We start from the raw sequence: 16,660 nt of genomic DNA, 5'->3' as shown, positions 1-16,660 counted from the left end.
TTCAAGAAGCCAACAAATTCTTTACGGACATTCTCAGCCAATTAGTCCGCAATTGAATAATAACGATCTTTTGATATAAATTGGCTCTAATAAGCTCATAATGGAAGAGAATTTTTATTTTTAGTCGTAAATCAAGGATGCAGCAGGTTAGGCTATAAATAGGGTTGTTTACTAGCGAATTGTATTATAATTACAGAGCATTGTCCAAATGGATAAAAATAGTACACCCGTAGGTATTAAAGGGTTTCCCATATCCGAAAATATCAAATCGGTTAAAGCTTTCAAAGAGTAAAGGTTGAGAGAAATAGCAAAGCGTGCCACACACACAGCGCACAGCGTACTGAATCACAGACTAGAAAGATCTCGTTTAACTTGGATTGCATGGATTTAGATAGGAGGGAAGAGAAAAAACATTTATAATAATTCAAATATATGGCAATATACAGGGTACATGATAGTCGATGGTACATCAAGACGTTTATACAGATTGCATATAGACAGAAACTACTCTTTTGAAAATTTAGTTAATGAGACATGTAGATAAATTTAATATATGTAGTATGTATACGATGACAAAAAAATGTTATTAGGCATTAAACGTTAAATTCTTCAGATTAATCAACTACCAGTGCAGAGTTATATTTACGTAAGATTTTTCCGGAAACGACGATCTAGACCAGATGGATTCTACTTTCAACCAATTGGATTCGAATCCATCTGTCTGGCTAAAAAATCGACTAATGGGGATCAATCCTATCCAAATTATCATTTCCTCTAGCCATCCGAAACACCTGTTTTGGTCAGTTTTTGGTCACAAAACAATCGTATTCTCCGCAAGTCTATAAGCGGGTTCAATCTTCAGAGGTGATTTAAACTGACAATTTCGCACGTAGAAGTCTCAAATTAACGTATAGACCTAAATTTGGTTTGTAGACCTATGAAAAATTTGGGGATAAAACCCTTAAAATCATACTTTCAGTAAGTAGCTTCTTGACCTATTGGCGTAGTATTTAAGCCTGGAATTATAAATTTTGGAGCTCATTATTTCCACGTTCAAATTCAACACTCAGAATTTTTTTTAACGTTCATACAACACTTTAATTCAGAAACTAACAACGTAATGCGAAAATAAGGGGGTAGAAAATCCAGGAAAATTGGGGCATATTTATTCTATCCAGGGGTGGTTTGCGCAAAATCGAATTTCCCACGATTTTCCCGTTTCGTTCGCAGCATCTGCAACGCGTATACGTTGACACACGTCAATATTTTCTTTAATGCAGTAGTTATTAGATCGGGCTTAATTTCGCAGCTAAAATTCCCCCTAAAGGGTTGTATTGCGGGTTCGAATGAGTGCCGCTCTGGTCTGGAGTTGTTGAGTGAAAATCGAAATTTTTTTGTCTAAAACTCGATATAATATAAAGCTGTGTCGACATTATCTTTGTAGATAATTTGATAGACCAGTCTTTCATTGCTGTCCCAATTACTCGTGGACTGAACTCCACCGGTAGGTAAAATAAAATTTTAACATCCATTGCAAGTCATGTTTTTTCACCCCCTCGAGGATTCCTAATGCGACAATCGATAGGGACATAAACAAAATTTTCAGATTCATCGTAGAAACACAATTTTTATAACTTTTTGCCCTTGTTAATTCCAAAAATGATGAAATTGAATACGGTATGATTGCATGGTAGTAGCACGTGGTTAATCAAAATACACCGTCACATGACTATGAGCAAATTCAAGCAATATTGATACATTAATCAGAAAAACATAACTTTGTTTTCTTATTCTCACAAGTTATTTGTAAATATGTACAGAAGGTTAGTTAAAGTTTGAACCCTCCGTACATTAAGTCATGCAGATTTCGAAAATGTTTGCTTCAGATTTTTGGTCGGACTCTATACTTGTGGTTTCCAGAGGGGGGTTTCAAATGTCCCATTTAAAAACAAACTTTTCAGCATCACTGTATTTACTTTAATGTGGATGGATAGGCCTTAACATCACTGTTGAAAAATAGGCTTTTTCTTACTAGTACTGATAGTGAACATTTATTCAAGTGTTTGTCAATTTAGTTTTCACGCGGAACTCGTCAAAGAGAGGCGGCACAGTGGCCAAATTCGAGAGCAAGCTGTTTTCGGCGGTCAACAATTTCTTCACGACCTCGCCATTTGTAAATCAAATAAAGGACCTAATGGTGAGCATATTTTAAATCAAAATGATTGTCTTTAAGTCAGATGCCAATTTTAATTGATTTATTAAAATTAACATCCGCCATATTGGCCAGATATTCGCACATTTTTAGGTCAAACTTAAATTTATATCAATAATGACCACATTACTGATATATTCTTAAATAACTCAAGTTAATTTTCATAGAAATTAAGGATACAACCAATTTCAAGGCTTTATGGAAGTTACCTTGCAGTTAAAATTAGCCACAATTAACACTGGGCTTATTATGAATTTGCTTAAATCATCTTTGATAGCTGGGAAGATTGCTGATTTGTAGAACTGTTCATGCCTTAAAGTTTGCTTTATCAATTTAAGGTTCACCTTAATTTGCAGTGAGAGTGAATAGGTAGGTATTGCCACGGATTGTAAAATTCCGAGATTTAAATTGAGTTTTAATTCCGAATATCTGCATGAATCAAACCTAGAAGAAGAAAGCTTCACCTTTACAGCTTTAAAAAAAAAACTTTATTCCATTTTATTTAATCCATGTCTCTTATACCGTAAAGTTTGGTCCTATTTCTCATATCAAATTAAACCGTCTTATTCGTTATCTTTCATACCCCAGAGAGCAATAACTCCATTAAGCTCGGTTACTAAAAGTTATTGTTCTTGTTATTTATAGATTAATTTTATACATATTTTATCATTCTAGATGACTTCCTCAATAAACAATGTCTCAATCTTTGGAGAATCCCAATTTAAATGACTAACCTCATGGTAAACTATATGATTGTACACAGGTAAATCCCATATCCTAAAAGAATCCCAGCAAATGTTCTTTTATGGGGGATTTAAACTGCACAAACACTAATCAGCAATAAATAATAGGCGTGGCAACTGTGCACGTGAACGATTATTACTTGTGGTTTTGAGATTTATGGGCATATCATTGTGATTTTTACCTTCAAATTCCCAGTGTATTTCAGTAATTCGCAACAGACGCTGTTGCTGCTTGCAGTGCAGTGGTTATTTGAATTTTGAAAAAATGGTGAAGTTAGCTGGTTGTTTAAATTTATTTTCCGTGACCAGAAGTTATTTTGTAAGTAATAATTTTCGTTTCAAACAAAGTTTAGGTAAGAAGGTCTAAAGAGATCAACATATTGTTTTCAATGCTCTTAACAATTTCCCATCTTTACTGTTTACGAAATTTCTATGCTGTATGCTTCCTATTGCTAATTTTGGACACATTGTCTTTGACTTATTTAGTTCTGGACAAAATGGAGAAGAAAAATTCCGTTGGCCATAAAGCGTCTTTGACTATGTATCTGCTAAATATTATTATGCCTCAGGGTTGGTCGTCATTTATAAGCATCATTTCTAGTGACACACTCACTCGAATTGAGTGTAAAATTTGATGTTTTCACATGTTAATCAATAAGTGTTAGTACGTTAGCCCAGTAATCAGATATATTGACAAACCACAAATCAGCTTAATTACGTTATATCAATTTGTTCTATATTCTCAGATATTACGAAATTTAAATCATCATCATATTTAATTAATAAAGAAAAACGAATTAAATTAATTATAGGGGGTACAAATAAGTTTCCGCCGTTTGATATTAAAAATTAGGAATTTATTGTAAAAGAACGGTGCATTGTGTTTTATTCAAAGTATTGTTCATCGCTAGCCACTACTTTTTCCCATCTTTCTGGCAGCATTCGAAGAATTCTTCACCTTTTGAAGCTATCTATGAATCGACCCAATCTTTGGTATCTTCAAATGATGTAAAGTGCTGCTCGGACAGAGCGTGTACCATCGACTGGAATAAGTGATAGTTAGATGGGGCAAGGTCTGGTGAATATGGCGGGTGGTGCGGACGAGCATTATCATGTAGGAGAATAATTTTGTCGTGTCTGGAGTAGTAATGGGCGCGTTTTTCCTTGAGTGCTTGGCTCAATCTCATTAATTATGTTCGGTAGAGAGTTCCAGTAATGGTTGTGTTCGGTTTGAGCAACTCATAATATATATGACACCAAGCTGATCCCACCAAATACACAACACGAGTTTTTTCTATGAATATTTGGTTTCGCTGTCGATGTTGAAGCATGGTCAGGTGGTTCCCATGATTTTCTGTTCTTTGGGTTATCGTAATGGATCCATTTTTCATCGCCAGTGACTACTTGATGTAAAAAAACTCTTTTTTTATGCCTGGCAAGCAGCATTTCACTCATGCAAAATCGGCGTTCAACGTCTCCCGGTTTCAATCCATAAGGAACCCAATTCCCAACATTTTTAAACGATGCGAAATTGCTTGTTGAGTCCCTTCTAATGTAAGTGCAAGTTCTTTTTGCGTTTGGGATGAATCTTCTAATAATACTTCCAATTCCATATCTTTGTACACTTTAGGTCTTCCACTGCGTTCTTTGTCTTCCATGTTAAATTCATCGTTTTTAAATTTATGAAACTACTCGCGACAACTTTTCTTACTTAAAGCAGCCTCACCATATGCCCCTCAGCTGCAGATTTCTTTAAATTAAAAATTAAAGAAGTTAATTAAAAGTTCCCGCAAATGAAAAAACGCTTATTCGGCGCAAAACTTGGCATTATTGAACAAAATAAATTATGTGATGCTGATAAGGAGTCACTAATATTTCAAGTTGTTACTAGATATGCAAACTTGTGATAGCACGTTTTACATCTGACAATTTCAAGATAATCTTCTGGTGGGGCTATGTTTTGTAAAACGGCGGAAACTTATTTGTACACTTTATAGATTTTCAGGGTCTATAACACATTAGGCCAACTCAGGCGAATGGTTTTTTTTTTGTTTAGGATGCTTCCTTATCACCGTTAGAAGTCATCCAGGTGCGGAAAAATCGAATTTTTCCAAAAAAATTACTCGGAAAATTTAAGTTTACACTAATTTCAATACTTTTTCTCAATATTAAAGTGTCTTACGGGACCGTGGAGCGAAAAGGGGTGTTGGGTAGGGCAGCTAAAACGGAGTTTTGATGTATTTTTAGGGTAATTCAGGTTAGTTTTGGTGTATTTTTAGAAGTTTTCCAAAGGGTGACATCACTTGCGTGGCCCCTGCGCAAGAAAAATATTTAATACAAGTTATGTCACCCTTTGGAAAACTTCTAAAAATACCAAAACTAACTTGAACTAACCTGAATTACCCTAAAAATACATCAAAACTCCGTTTTAGCTGCCCTACCCAGCACCCCTTTTCCCTCCACGATCCCGTAAGACACTTTAATATTGAGAAAAAGTATTGAAATTAGTGTAAACTTAAATTTTCCGAGTAATTTTTTCAAAACATTTTTTTGGAAAAATTCGATTTTTCCTCACCTAGATGACTTCTAACGGTGATAATGAAGCGTCCTGAACAACAAAAAAAAATCATTCGTCTGAGTTGACCTAATGTGTTATAGACCCGATTTTCATTCAGTAATTCAGCTTTTTAGTTAGCTGCATATCAACATTTCCTTCCTCAGGACAAGAGTGCTACGAGTGTTGCCTACCATAAACTTTTAAACGACATCTGTAAAAAATTAATGAAAGCTCCAAATTATTTACTAATTTCCTATTTTAGCCATTTTCAGTGAGTTTTCAATCTAAGATTTTGATAAAATTTAGCACATTCAAAATTTTTACATGACATTATTATCTAGGAGCTTTAGGCTTTTTGTCAGCTTTGCTTTTAATTAACTTGAGCAGCGAGAAGACCAGCTTCAAACCCATTAGATTTTATCGCTTAGGTTCATCGCGAGTCAATTTAGCGTAAGCAAAAATCGACAGTGTCAACGTCAAGTATGTTGGGTTGCAGGAAAATATCCTACTAGCGCCGCCTGCCGTGTCTATTCTTTTCTATTTGGTTATTTATTGAGCGGTTTACTGTAGTTCTCGAGAAATATGTCAAAGGGCGATTTTGAACTTGTTGAACTACTGCAATTTTTTCAAACTTCCAGACATTCCAGAATCTTATGCTCTTTCTGGTTGAGATGCAAAAAATACTGTCCCATTTAGAATTTTTAAAAATTGCGAAAAAAAACCCTTGATACACATATATCGACAGATTAGATGCTTGCTAAAATTAAAAATGTACTTTTTTTTAGACAAAACAAAACGAACAAACAGAGGTTCAAGATGGGGTCCATCAGGCATTCAAAAATATTGACATGCCCATCACAGAACCCATTGGAGCCTCCAAAAAGCTTTCAGACGATGAACGCACGGAACGTCCTGCTAACATGTCTGCTAGGTTAAGCAATGTATCCAAAAGCCAGATGAAAGGTACCTATCGTTATCTGGTGTCCACATTCAATATTACTGCTTGCCGCTTAGCAGCACCCAGCTGGGCATTAAGCATGCCTAGCGTAGCTGCCATTTTGCTTACATTTAAATACTTTGACGCTTCACAAGAAACGAAACTGAAGAAAATTTAGAAGATATAACAAGACTGCACGAGAAACCGCAATAAAATCGCAAAAATAGAAAATAAATATGAAATAAGGGGTTTTGTTTTTATTAAAGTTGGGACCACATTAGTGCACATGTCCAGCGGTGATGCGAGCTTAATACGAAGCACGAATGCTCAAATATCACCTAAAATCCTAAATAATTTTTGTAGAATTTCGGGAAGCCTTCCGCCTCTTCGACAAAGACGGCGACGGAAGTATTACCAAGGAGGAACTGGGTAGAGTGATGAGATCCCTAGGGCAATTTGCCCGAACCGAAGAGTTGCAGCAAATGCTCCAGGAAGTGGATGTAGATGGTCAGTTTCAAGTCTCTAATCCTAGCGAATTTTTTTAACGAAAATCTACGCTTCTAGGAGACGGAAATGTGAGCTTTGAAGAGTTCCTCGACATGGCGTGGAGCGCTGGAGCAGGCACCGACGCCGATCAAGTATTATCTCGGGAAGAGGAGGAGAAAGAGCTGCGAGATGCTTTTAGAGTATTTGATAAACACAACAGGGGGTACATTACCGCCTCAGATTTAAGGGCGGTTTTGCAGTGTTTAGGGGAGGACCTTTCAGAGGAAGAAAGTAAAACCAGACACTAAATAATCCTTAGAAAGGCGTTAGTTACGTATTTTATTGCAGTTGAGGACATGATCAAAGAGGTGGACGTGGATGGGGACGGACGAATTGACTTCTATGGTAAAAACAAATACAATGATAATCGATTGGAATGGTTGCGATAAATATTTTTTTATATTTCAGAATTTGTAAACGCCCTCGGAGAACCAGGAACCGACGACAGCTACGAGGAGGATGACGAAGAATACGCCGGCTATTGAATCACAACGTAACCATTTACCTATTATTTTTACATACTATAAGTTAACTTATTTATCTAGATTAAAACGCTTTAAGATAAATGTTTATTACTATTTATGGAAATTACATATATCATTATAATTATAGAAATCATCATCATCATCTTCACATTATGTGGTTTTATTGAAGATAACGTAAATAATTAGCCACATGTAAAGTTTTAATTACTTCTGCTGGTTGCATAGAAGGTAGAAAATTCACCAAATCTTTACGTACATGTCTAACTGTGCCACATTACCATTACCCTAAATTTTCTTATTGTGATGTGATAATACATTTAAAAACTATATTATAAATTCAAATAGCCATTATGGTAATTAACAATGTCATTAAATTAATACATAAACGGATTATTCATGTGACGTTTTCAGTGTATATTATCAGTCCCATACCTCTTAGATAAGCGTTTTTGAAGGTTGGACTTTAATTGAATCACTTATTTGAGAAATCCCATAAGTTCATATTTTTGACAATTTTTTTTTTGTCAAAATGTTAAGCCCAAATGAATATACATACGTTGGAGAACAATAAAAATGCAACACCCAGTATATCTATTTCAATTTAAGTAAAAGTCTACTGTTAGCATCCCTGACACCAAATTAAAACTATAATACTATTTTGCTTGTTTATTTTTAAATATTCACTTTTTTATAGAAAAAATGTTTTCAAAAAAGGTTATAAACAATGTTATTTATATAGGACTCTGAGGTATTTCTTCTCAATACAACACAGTATTCCTGTGCATTTATTCAGAGTTAACATACCCCGAATTCGTGAACCACGTCATTTTAGATAATTATCAAATTTTGAAAAGAAATGAATTATTGGGATAAGAGAAGGAGGTTTAGGCTTTCGAGAAATAGGAGGTGATTGGAAGTCAGTGCTTCTACAATAATAAAAACGTGGAGTAGATAGGTTGAGGATCAAACATATGCAAGAAGGGCAAGTTCAGGCCGTCCTAGAATTATCCAGGGATGTGACGAACGACATCATATAATTCTAGCTCTACGAAGCCGTCAAGACAATATCCGTCTAGTTCGTGATGGTCTTGTTGCAGCTACAGGTAGACCAGTTTCTAGAATGATCGTCAATCGACGTTTACTTGCAATGGGAATGTGTGCTTATCGTTCATTTTGTATACTTCCTTTAATTGCAAACTACAAGGCTCGTCGGCTGGAATGGTGTGGTGCCAGAATTGAATCGGACTTGGAATGGAATTCCATTTGTTTTAGTGACGAATCTAGATTTTGCTTAGGTAGTCATGACGGCCGTCGAAAGGTGGGGTGTTTCCGAGGTGAAAAGCTAAATTTAACTCTCGCGTTAGAATGACATATAGCGATTACCCCGGGAATAATGGTATGGGGGGCTATGTGTTATGGAAGTAGATCACCCCTAGTATTCATCAGGGGTAGTATAACTGCAGCCCGTCATGTCAACAAAATTTTGCGCCCTGTCTATATACCATTTTTGCAAGCTCGTCCAATCTTATTTTTCAAAAAGATAACGCCAGACCACATACGGCTTGACATACAGTGCAGTGTTTACATGAATCTGGAATAGAAGCAATCAATTGGCCGGCAAGGTCTCCCGATTTATCCCCGATAGAACATGTATGGGATAGCATTGGTTGATTTCTTGAGCGATTGCCTCAGCCGACATCAACGAACTTCGAGCATATGTGCAGCATGCCTGGGATACCTTGTCACAAAAAGATATAGATCATCTCATTCGGTCCATGCTTCGCAGAGTTACAGGGTGTTATAATAACAATGGCGGTCAAACGCACTATTGATATTTTTATATTAAGCGTAAATGAATTTTTTTTATCATTGCATAATAGCTTCAAGATGTAAATATAAATCTTAAAATAAATTCATAAAAATACACTTTTCTTGTTCTTCAGTATATTTTAAAAGAAAAACCTTATACGTCCACTGCCTCAATTATTAAATTCCCAATGTTAAATTTTAGAGATATTTCAGAAACCCTACATGTCCCGGACATGTGGGCTTTCTTCGCCGTGTTCTTGAATCGCTCTTTATTTGCGACTGGCATTTTTGGAACCATGTTTAACACCAATGCCGTATTTAAACTTTGGTTCATCTTAGTGGCGAATTTTTTGTTTAAATGTTGAATAGATTGGACAAATCAAAGAACCTCTTCTAAAAGTACTATGGGCCAATAAATAATATTCTGACTCCATAAGATTGATTTGTTGTTGCACTTTTATAGTAAAAAAATACTTAAAATTCCTGATAACATAAAAATTAATGCAAGAATATTAATTGATTGAAAAACTGATCGGTTTTAATGTTCATATAAGTAAACGCGCATACTAAAAACTATTTAAATCAATAAATTTTTACGTGGTCTTCTCTTTTCTATGTCACGCAGTATATTTGATGTTTATTACTATAATGATTTCTTTTAACTCTACTCTACTTTAACTCAATAGACCACTCCACACATTGTATCGCAACGGATATATCGAAATAGCTGTTGCTCTAATGCAAAAAACCCCAAATAATCCGAGCTTAATTTACTTAACACAATCAATTGCCCGAATAAAGGAAAATATAGATACTGCATAATCAATGAAGTATCAGGGGAATATCGAGCCTGGAACCACTTACTAATTATTAACCTTGTTAAAAATAGCAATGTTTATTAATGTCCTACACCTTTATGAACAAAATCGCTCCTCTATCTCCTACAATTAGCACAATCAATCAAGAATCTAGTGACGTCGAGATTATAAAGTTATCAAAGGCAGATCCTCGTCTAGAATTTTTAAAATTACTTCGAGATTTTACAAAATTGCGCATTGTAATATACCTACTTAAAACTTAAAGAATGCCAATTAAGTATATAAAATATCTCTGTCTTTGAATAGCAAGCAAAATATGAATTTGCTCTTGGCAATAACGACACTTCTTATGGGAGTTAGTGGATACTCAATTGGAGAAACATACATAAGCAATGAAGGTATGAAAACCACCAAAACTAGATAATAAATAAATTTGCTTTGAAGAATTTCAAGAATTCCAGTACATGAATCTCACTGCGGACCCTTGCGAGGACTTCTATGAGTACACATGCGGGAATTTCAAGAATGTTCACCCTATAAAAGAAGGAGACTCCTTGATTGACCAATTCACTCTTCTAGAGGAAAAATTAACCAGAAGGGTTTTTGGTAAGTGGCAAAGCTTTACTGAAACCTCTTTATTGAGAAATTGTAGAGATGTTGAACAGTGACGATCAGGATTGTGACCCAGTGGCTGTACTAAAGGCCAAGGGAGCGTTGAAGGCCTGCGTGAGCGATATGTATACTAATGCTATAGGGATTGTTGATCCTGAGGGGGAGGTAGGTATAATCAGTGACGGACAAATTATTGCTAGGCAAAGACCCGTTTATTCCAGACCCGCCACTGGCTTCCTCCACTACTATAATACAATTCAGACAAATAAAACTAATGAAATCATTATTCACAATGTCCTCAAAAGTAGGCATCTTGTACTGATTTATAGGGATGCGCTGAGGTCAGTTGTAGAACACACTAATTCCCAGAGAGAGACTAATTCCTAGACGGTGTGTTTGGAGTAATACCATATCATGCGTGCTATTCCATTCATACTGTAAGAAATACTTTACATACCCATTATCAGTAAATTAAAATATTTTAAAATCATTTCTAAAAAAGGTGGTCTTTGGCTGGTTTATAGTGATGTGTGGACATCAGTTTGTACAACTCATTTGGGCTTTTTGAGACAGCGTTTCACGAGAAAAAAAACTCGTTCTCGGGATCTTTAAAATGCATTTAAAATAGTTATCTTCAACTGATTTATAGGGCCGTATTGAAGTCAATAATTATTATAGAACTCATTAGTGTCTTCGGAGGAATGAACCTCCGCAAATATTTTGACAAAAGCGCTAATGGGTTCAAAAATCATTTTAGTACAAAAATAAAAAATACATATTAAAGCATTTTTGTTTCCATGAAAATCCATAATATCGTGTTTTTTTAACTTTAAGGGTCGTCTTGGGCCGATTTATAGTGATAGTCTTTTTCTCATTCTTCATCTTCATTCTCACTTAATTTTCTTTATAGTTTTGTAAAGATCGCAAAAACTCGTTTTTCTTACCCCTATAGATACGTCACAGAGTATACTTGAAAAATTGTTTGAAATGCACTGTTGTTTAGGTGGTGAGGAGGTATGGAGGATTCCCGATCTTAGGAGACGAACATATGGCAAATTTTTACTCTGGACGTAAATCGTCTATATGGAACGATATTGCGGATATCGCTGCAGAGTTTGGAATCAGCGTATTTTTCACTGCGAGTCTGTATTTTGATATTCAAAACGCTACAAGAAACTTACTACGGGTATATTAAGCACTAAAAAAACAACCACATCCTAATTAATTAAAAAAATAGATATCCACTGACGCTATGGAAATCCCAGTGCAATTTCGACCAGCTTATGACCGATCCTATGATAAAGCCATAGAAGAAGGTTTCAAGAATCTCGAATCCTCTTCAAATAGGCTTAGCAACGCCAAAGAAAAATCCATCCCCGCCATGGAGGTTCTCCTTAGAAATCTTTCATTAAAACTGAATAGAATATTCGGCAATCGCGTTAACGATGAGGAGATTTTTGTGAAGGTGGCCAACATTTCCAACTTCCTTAAAGGGATTTATTACGGAGGGGTAAGTTTTCGACTACCAATCATCAGGAAGATACATCAATAAATGATTCATGTAGTACATCCCTGAGGGCACTGAAATCGATCCTTTAACTAATGATTCCTTGACTTCCGTTGTGACTTTGAAGCACTTGAATGAATGGACTGAGAAATACTTTGGAGATAGTATACAGGTATTTCTGAAAATTCTAACCATTCCTATAAATCTCTTTAAAAATTTATATTATTAGTTAGATTGGGTGGAGTACATTCAGAGGCTATTGAAGTACACTTATGTGGACGTAGACGAAAACTTCGAGATTTTAGCCACTACTAACTTAAGCACTGTCCTATACGGCGTCATAAATTGGATTAGAATTAACGACATGGACATAGTGAAAAGTGCGGCTCTGCTAAGGGCTTTTACCTACACTGCTGCCGACAGTGATTCCGAAACGAGAAACTATTTCGATGAGTACATGAAGACCATCCAGAAGCCCACTTATGATCGGTTAGATCGCATTAAAATTGTTCGAATTAATTTATTAATGATAACGGGATTTTAGATGGGAATACTGCTCCAGGAAAATCATGGATGCATCGGGATCTTTGGCTTTGAGCCTGGCAGTTGCGGATGATTACCGGTTAGAATATATGGGAGATAACTTGCTAGATAGTGTAAAGTACTAGAAAAACTTTAAGTAACCTGGAAGTCACAGAAGATTATTATTTGTAGGCTGCAACTATGATTGACAACCTGCAGGCCTCCTTTGAAAAAATTATCGACGAGGCCTCCTGGATGGACGATACGTCCAAGGCATCCGCTCAGGTTAAGGCAGCAAACATTATTTCGCTTTTGGGTTATCCGAAGTTTATTCAAGACAAGCATATGTTGAACAGATTCTATGAAAATCTGCAAATATCCACTTGGGACCATTTTTCCAACGCGAAGGTTTTAAGGTCTTTTCAGTCGGCTTACACGTTGAATATGATCAGTCTTCGGAAAAAGACGGCGTAAGTTCTCTAAACATTATCAAAATTCCTGAACTTGATACGTGACAGAAAACTTGCAATTCAAAGAATTTCGCACGGAACAGTCATAAATGTGGTACTAAAATGATTATGACTTAACAGAAAATGGTTTTAGGTGGGAAAAATCGCCGTTCGATGTGAATGCCTACTACAACCGCGCAAATAACAGAATAAGTAAGTAAATTGTAACAAAAACTTTGCCCTTCAAAACCCTTGAAATTCCATTTTAGTCTTTCCCCTTGCCATGCTACATCCGATATTCTTCCAAGGCAACACTAGGTCAGTTTTCTATTACAAAATGCACTATTTAATTTTCTTGTATATAACATCTAAGTGATCTATATCCTCTATCTCAGTCTTCTAGACTACAGTCGTATAGGTATGATAATCTCTCACGAAATTACCCATGGATTCGATTACCAAGGGTACCTGTACAACGAGGACGGAGTGATGCAACCCTGGTGGTCCAATGAGACCACGGCCAACTTCCGAAACCTGAGCCAATGTTTCGTAGAACAGTACTCAAAATATGTTATACCAGAAATCAATGGAACGGTATTTACTTACAGTGATTAAAATTTTGTTCTATTATTGTATATCCACTATTTCAGTTAAGCGGTTCTGGCAGCTTAAATGAAAACGTTGCCGATAACGGCGGATTACGTAATGCTTTCAAAACTTTCCAAAACCTACTTCCCAATTTTAGCAGCAAATACGTAATTTCTTCCACGAAGCAATTTTCAGCGGAACAGCTCTTTTTTGTTGGATATGGAACAGTAAGTCACATCATAAATAAACATTCACTTATTTCACAACGGTATTAATAACATCATTTCTGATGTTGATTGGTTCGGGAAAATATCAAAGATTGTTATAATCACTCTCAAACTATCGGTTCAAGCTGAACCGAATACATAGTGCTCTGAATCCTTCCAGCCCTCACTTAACATACGATAAGGTGATAATCCGGTAAGTGCCTACAGTAGTGGCCAAAAGTAGACAGACAACCAGAATTTTTCAATTAAATCATGCATATGTTAATTAATCTGTTTCCTATGCTGTTATGTTATTTGTCGAAAAACATGTTACAAGAGATAATAAACAAATGTTAATAAAGTTACTTTATTGCCAATAAAAAAAAATCTTTGGAATTCACCTCGTCAAAAGTAGATAGACGTGGTAAAAATAGTTGAATTTACTTTAAATTCTTAAGACGTCAGAAAAATATTAGTATAACTTGCATTTGGTTTATAGTCTACAACGTACCTCGCGATGTAAAAGTGTCCACTGATTTAAAAGAGTGAATCGTCAAAGCTTTTAATGAGGGTGAACGGCAAGTGCAAATTTCCTGCAGGTACGATGTTAAAAAAGGCACTACTTGGGCTATAATAAAAAATATCAAAGAACTGGATCAATTAACCCAAAACTAAAAACTGGATGACCAAGGAAGCCAAACAAAAGAGATGCACTGAAGATAATTCGAAAAATCTATTCATGTCTTCTGAGAAAATTCGATCTGAGCTAGAAATTTTCGGAGTTTCTGTGTCTTCAAGGACTGTCAGACGAATATTAGTCGAAGAGAAATTATTTGCACGTAGGCCAGTAAAAAACCTGTTCTCAGTAAGGAAAATCAGAAGGCCCGAATGGAGTTTGCTCAACAACATATTTATTTGCTGAAACAGGATTGGAAACGAGTTCGTTGGAGCAATGAATCCAAATTTAATTTGTTTAATTCCGATGGTATTCAATCAACTGGTCAGCGATTAAACCCTAAATACACCAGACCCACGGTTAAGCATGGAGGAGGATCAGTAATGATATGGAGATGTTTCAGCGATTTTGATATTGGCACACTACATAGAATAAATGGAATTATGGACAGATTTATGTACAGGGATATACTTCAGAATGTTATGTTACTTTATGTTGAAGACAATTTTCCCTTAAGATTCCATTTTCAACACGATAACGACCCCAAACATTCTTCAAAGTTAGTTAAATGGTTTCTTGAAAAAGAAAAAGTGTCGATTTTGAAATGTCCTTTCCAGTTTCCCGATTTGAATTCCATAGAAAACCTGTGGCAAATTGTTGATCAAGGATTAAAAGATAAAAATAATTCAAATTGCAATTAATTGTTTACTGAAAAACAAGAAAAGTGGCAAAATATTGATCTAGCAATATTAAACAAATTGATTGAATCAATGCCGCGTCGATATCAGGTAGTTACTGACAATAATAGGTATTTTATCAAATATTATTGCCTTAGGAAAGGTCCCAATTGATTTTTTAAATAATTTGAAGGAAATTGTTATGTTTTTGTTTTCATTTTTTAATTGTCTATCTACTTTTGACCAGGTTAATTCCAAAGATTTATTTTTTTATTGACAATAAAGTAACTTATCAACATTTGTTTATTATTTCTTATAACGTGTTTTGCAACAAATAACATACATGCATAGGAAACAGATCAATTAACATATAAATGATTTAATTGGAAAAATCTGTTTGTCTACCTACGTTTGGCCACTAATGTAAATTTCAACCAAAAACCGTGACCATTCGTAATAGAAACTGTCGACGTTTCACAGTAATATTCAGGCTCTTTCTTCAACTTACCAATCTCTATTTTCTAGATGTGGTGTTCTGCTGAATCAGATGCCTATCTAGTATCCTTGCAGCAATCTTGCCTCACATCCAGCAGTTGCCATGCTAGAGCTAGTATGAGGGTTAATGGGGTGCTCTCTAACATGGACAGTTTTGCTGAAGCTTTTGAGTGTCCTGTAGGCAGTCCCATGAACCCTGAAGAAAAGTGCAAGTTATGGTAGTCATGCGTGTGTAATTTTTTAATACACTTTATTGGGAACTAATGAAATTTGTTGTTTTTTTACAATTAACGAAAAGATTTTTTTCAGCAAATCTCCTTGTTATATATTTTATGTTCCCACTCATCGATTTCTAATTTATTTTAGACATGCAGCCTCAATACTACAGTCCATCATTTAAGGCAGTTTGTTAAAATCAATATTTTTTTCATAGAATGGCGAAACTAAACTTCATAAGTATAATGTCCGATTTATCAATTATTTCTCGATCGAGGTCAGTAATTTCCTTGACAGAATGATGAATCTGACTCTTTTTTTGTGAATAACGTCTCACACGCAAGAAAGTTTTTGTAGTGTCGAAATTACTCTCTATTCTTAGCCAAATCTAACCCTGAGAATAACATACCCCTTTACTATGTATAATGCATGCCATTAAAAATGGTCCTGTTTTTTGAATGAAAGGTTGCTATGTATTAGTATCGCCAATTATTCGCATTCCAGGCAATTATACACAGCAGCGAACATTTGGGCTCGAAAAATTCCATGTATTTAATTTGGCGTTCGCCCCTTTCCTGGCATCTAAAAATCCAAAAATGTCCACG

General features: G+C 35.4%; 2 protein-coding genes across 4 annotated transcripts; both read left to right on the top strand.

Moving 5' to 3' along the window:
- Positions 1-1,306: 1,306 nt before the first annotated feature.
- LOC136412347 (calmodulin-like) lies at positions 1,307-7,902 on the top strand. 3 transcript variants are annotated; one of them, XM_066395397.1, is made up of 7 exons: positions 1,307-1,504; positions 2,076-2,197; positions 6,298-6,475; positions 6,813-6,956; positions 7,014-7,226; positions 7,284-7,340; positions 7,404-7,898. In XM_066395397.1, the coding sequence occupies exons 2-7, from the start codon at positions 2,195-2,197 to the stop codon at positions 7,478-7,480; spliced, it is 672 nt and encodes a 223-aa protein (XP_066251494.1). In that variant the 5' UTR covers positions 1,307-1,504; positions 2,076-2,194; the 3' UTR covers positions 7,481-7,898. The 3 variants fall into 3 exon arrangements, with proteins under 3 accessions (XP_066251494.1, XP_066251495.1, XP_066251493.1); XM_066395398.1 differs by lacking the exon at positions 1,307-1,504 and having other exon boundaries at positions 2,055-2,197; positions 7,404-7,901; XM_066395396.1 differs by lacking the exons at positions 1,307-1,504; positions 2,076-2,197 and adding an exon at positions 3,124-3,274 and having other exon boundaries at positions 7,404-7,902.
- Positions 7,903-10,337: 2,435 nt separating this feature from the next.
- On the top strand, positions 10,338-16,108 carry LOC136412346 (endothelin-converting enzyme 1-like). Its single transcript, XM_066395395.1, has 14 exons — positions 10,338-10,505; positions 10,552-10,713; positions 10,760-10,884; positions 11,723-11,905; positions 11,957-12,229; positions 12,285-12,398; positions 12,456-12,715; positions 12,771-12,882; positions 12,941-13,218; positions 13,352-13,410; positions 13,467-13,515; positions 13,593-13,791; positions 13,848-14,012; positions 15,870-16,108. The coding sequence occupies exons 1-14, from the start codon at positions 10,424-10,426 to the stop codon at positions 16,059-16,061; spliced, it is 2,253 nt and encodes a 750-aa protein (XP_066251492.1). The 5' UTR covers positions 10,338-10,423; the 3' UTR covers positions 16,062-16,108.
- Positions 16,109-16,660: the final 552 nt, after the last annotated feature.

This window comes from Euwallacea similis, chromosome 12 (assembly GCF_039881205.1).
Source record: "Euwallacea similis isolate ESF13 chromosome 12, ESF131.1, whole genome shotgun sequence".
Taxonomy (NCBI): Eukaryota; Metazoa; Arthropoda; class Insecta; order Coleoptera; family Curculionidae; genus Euwallacea; species Euwallacea similis.
Note: the sequence above shows the minus strand (reverse complement) of the source record. Positions and strands in the feature narration are given on the sequence as shown.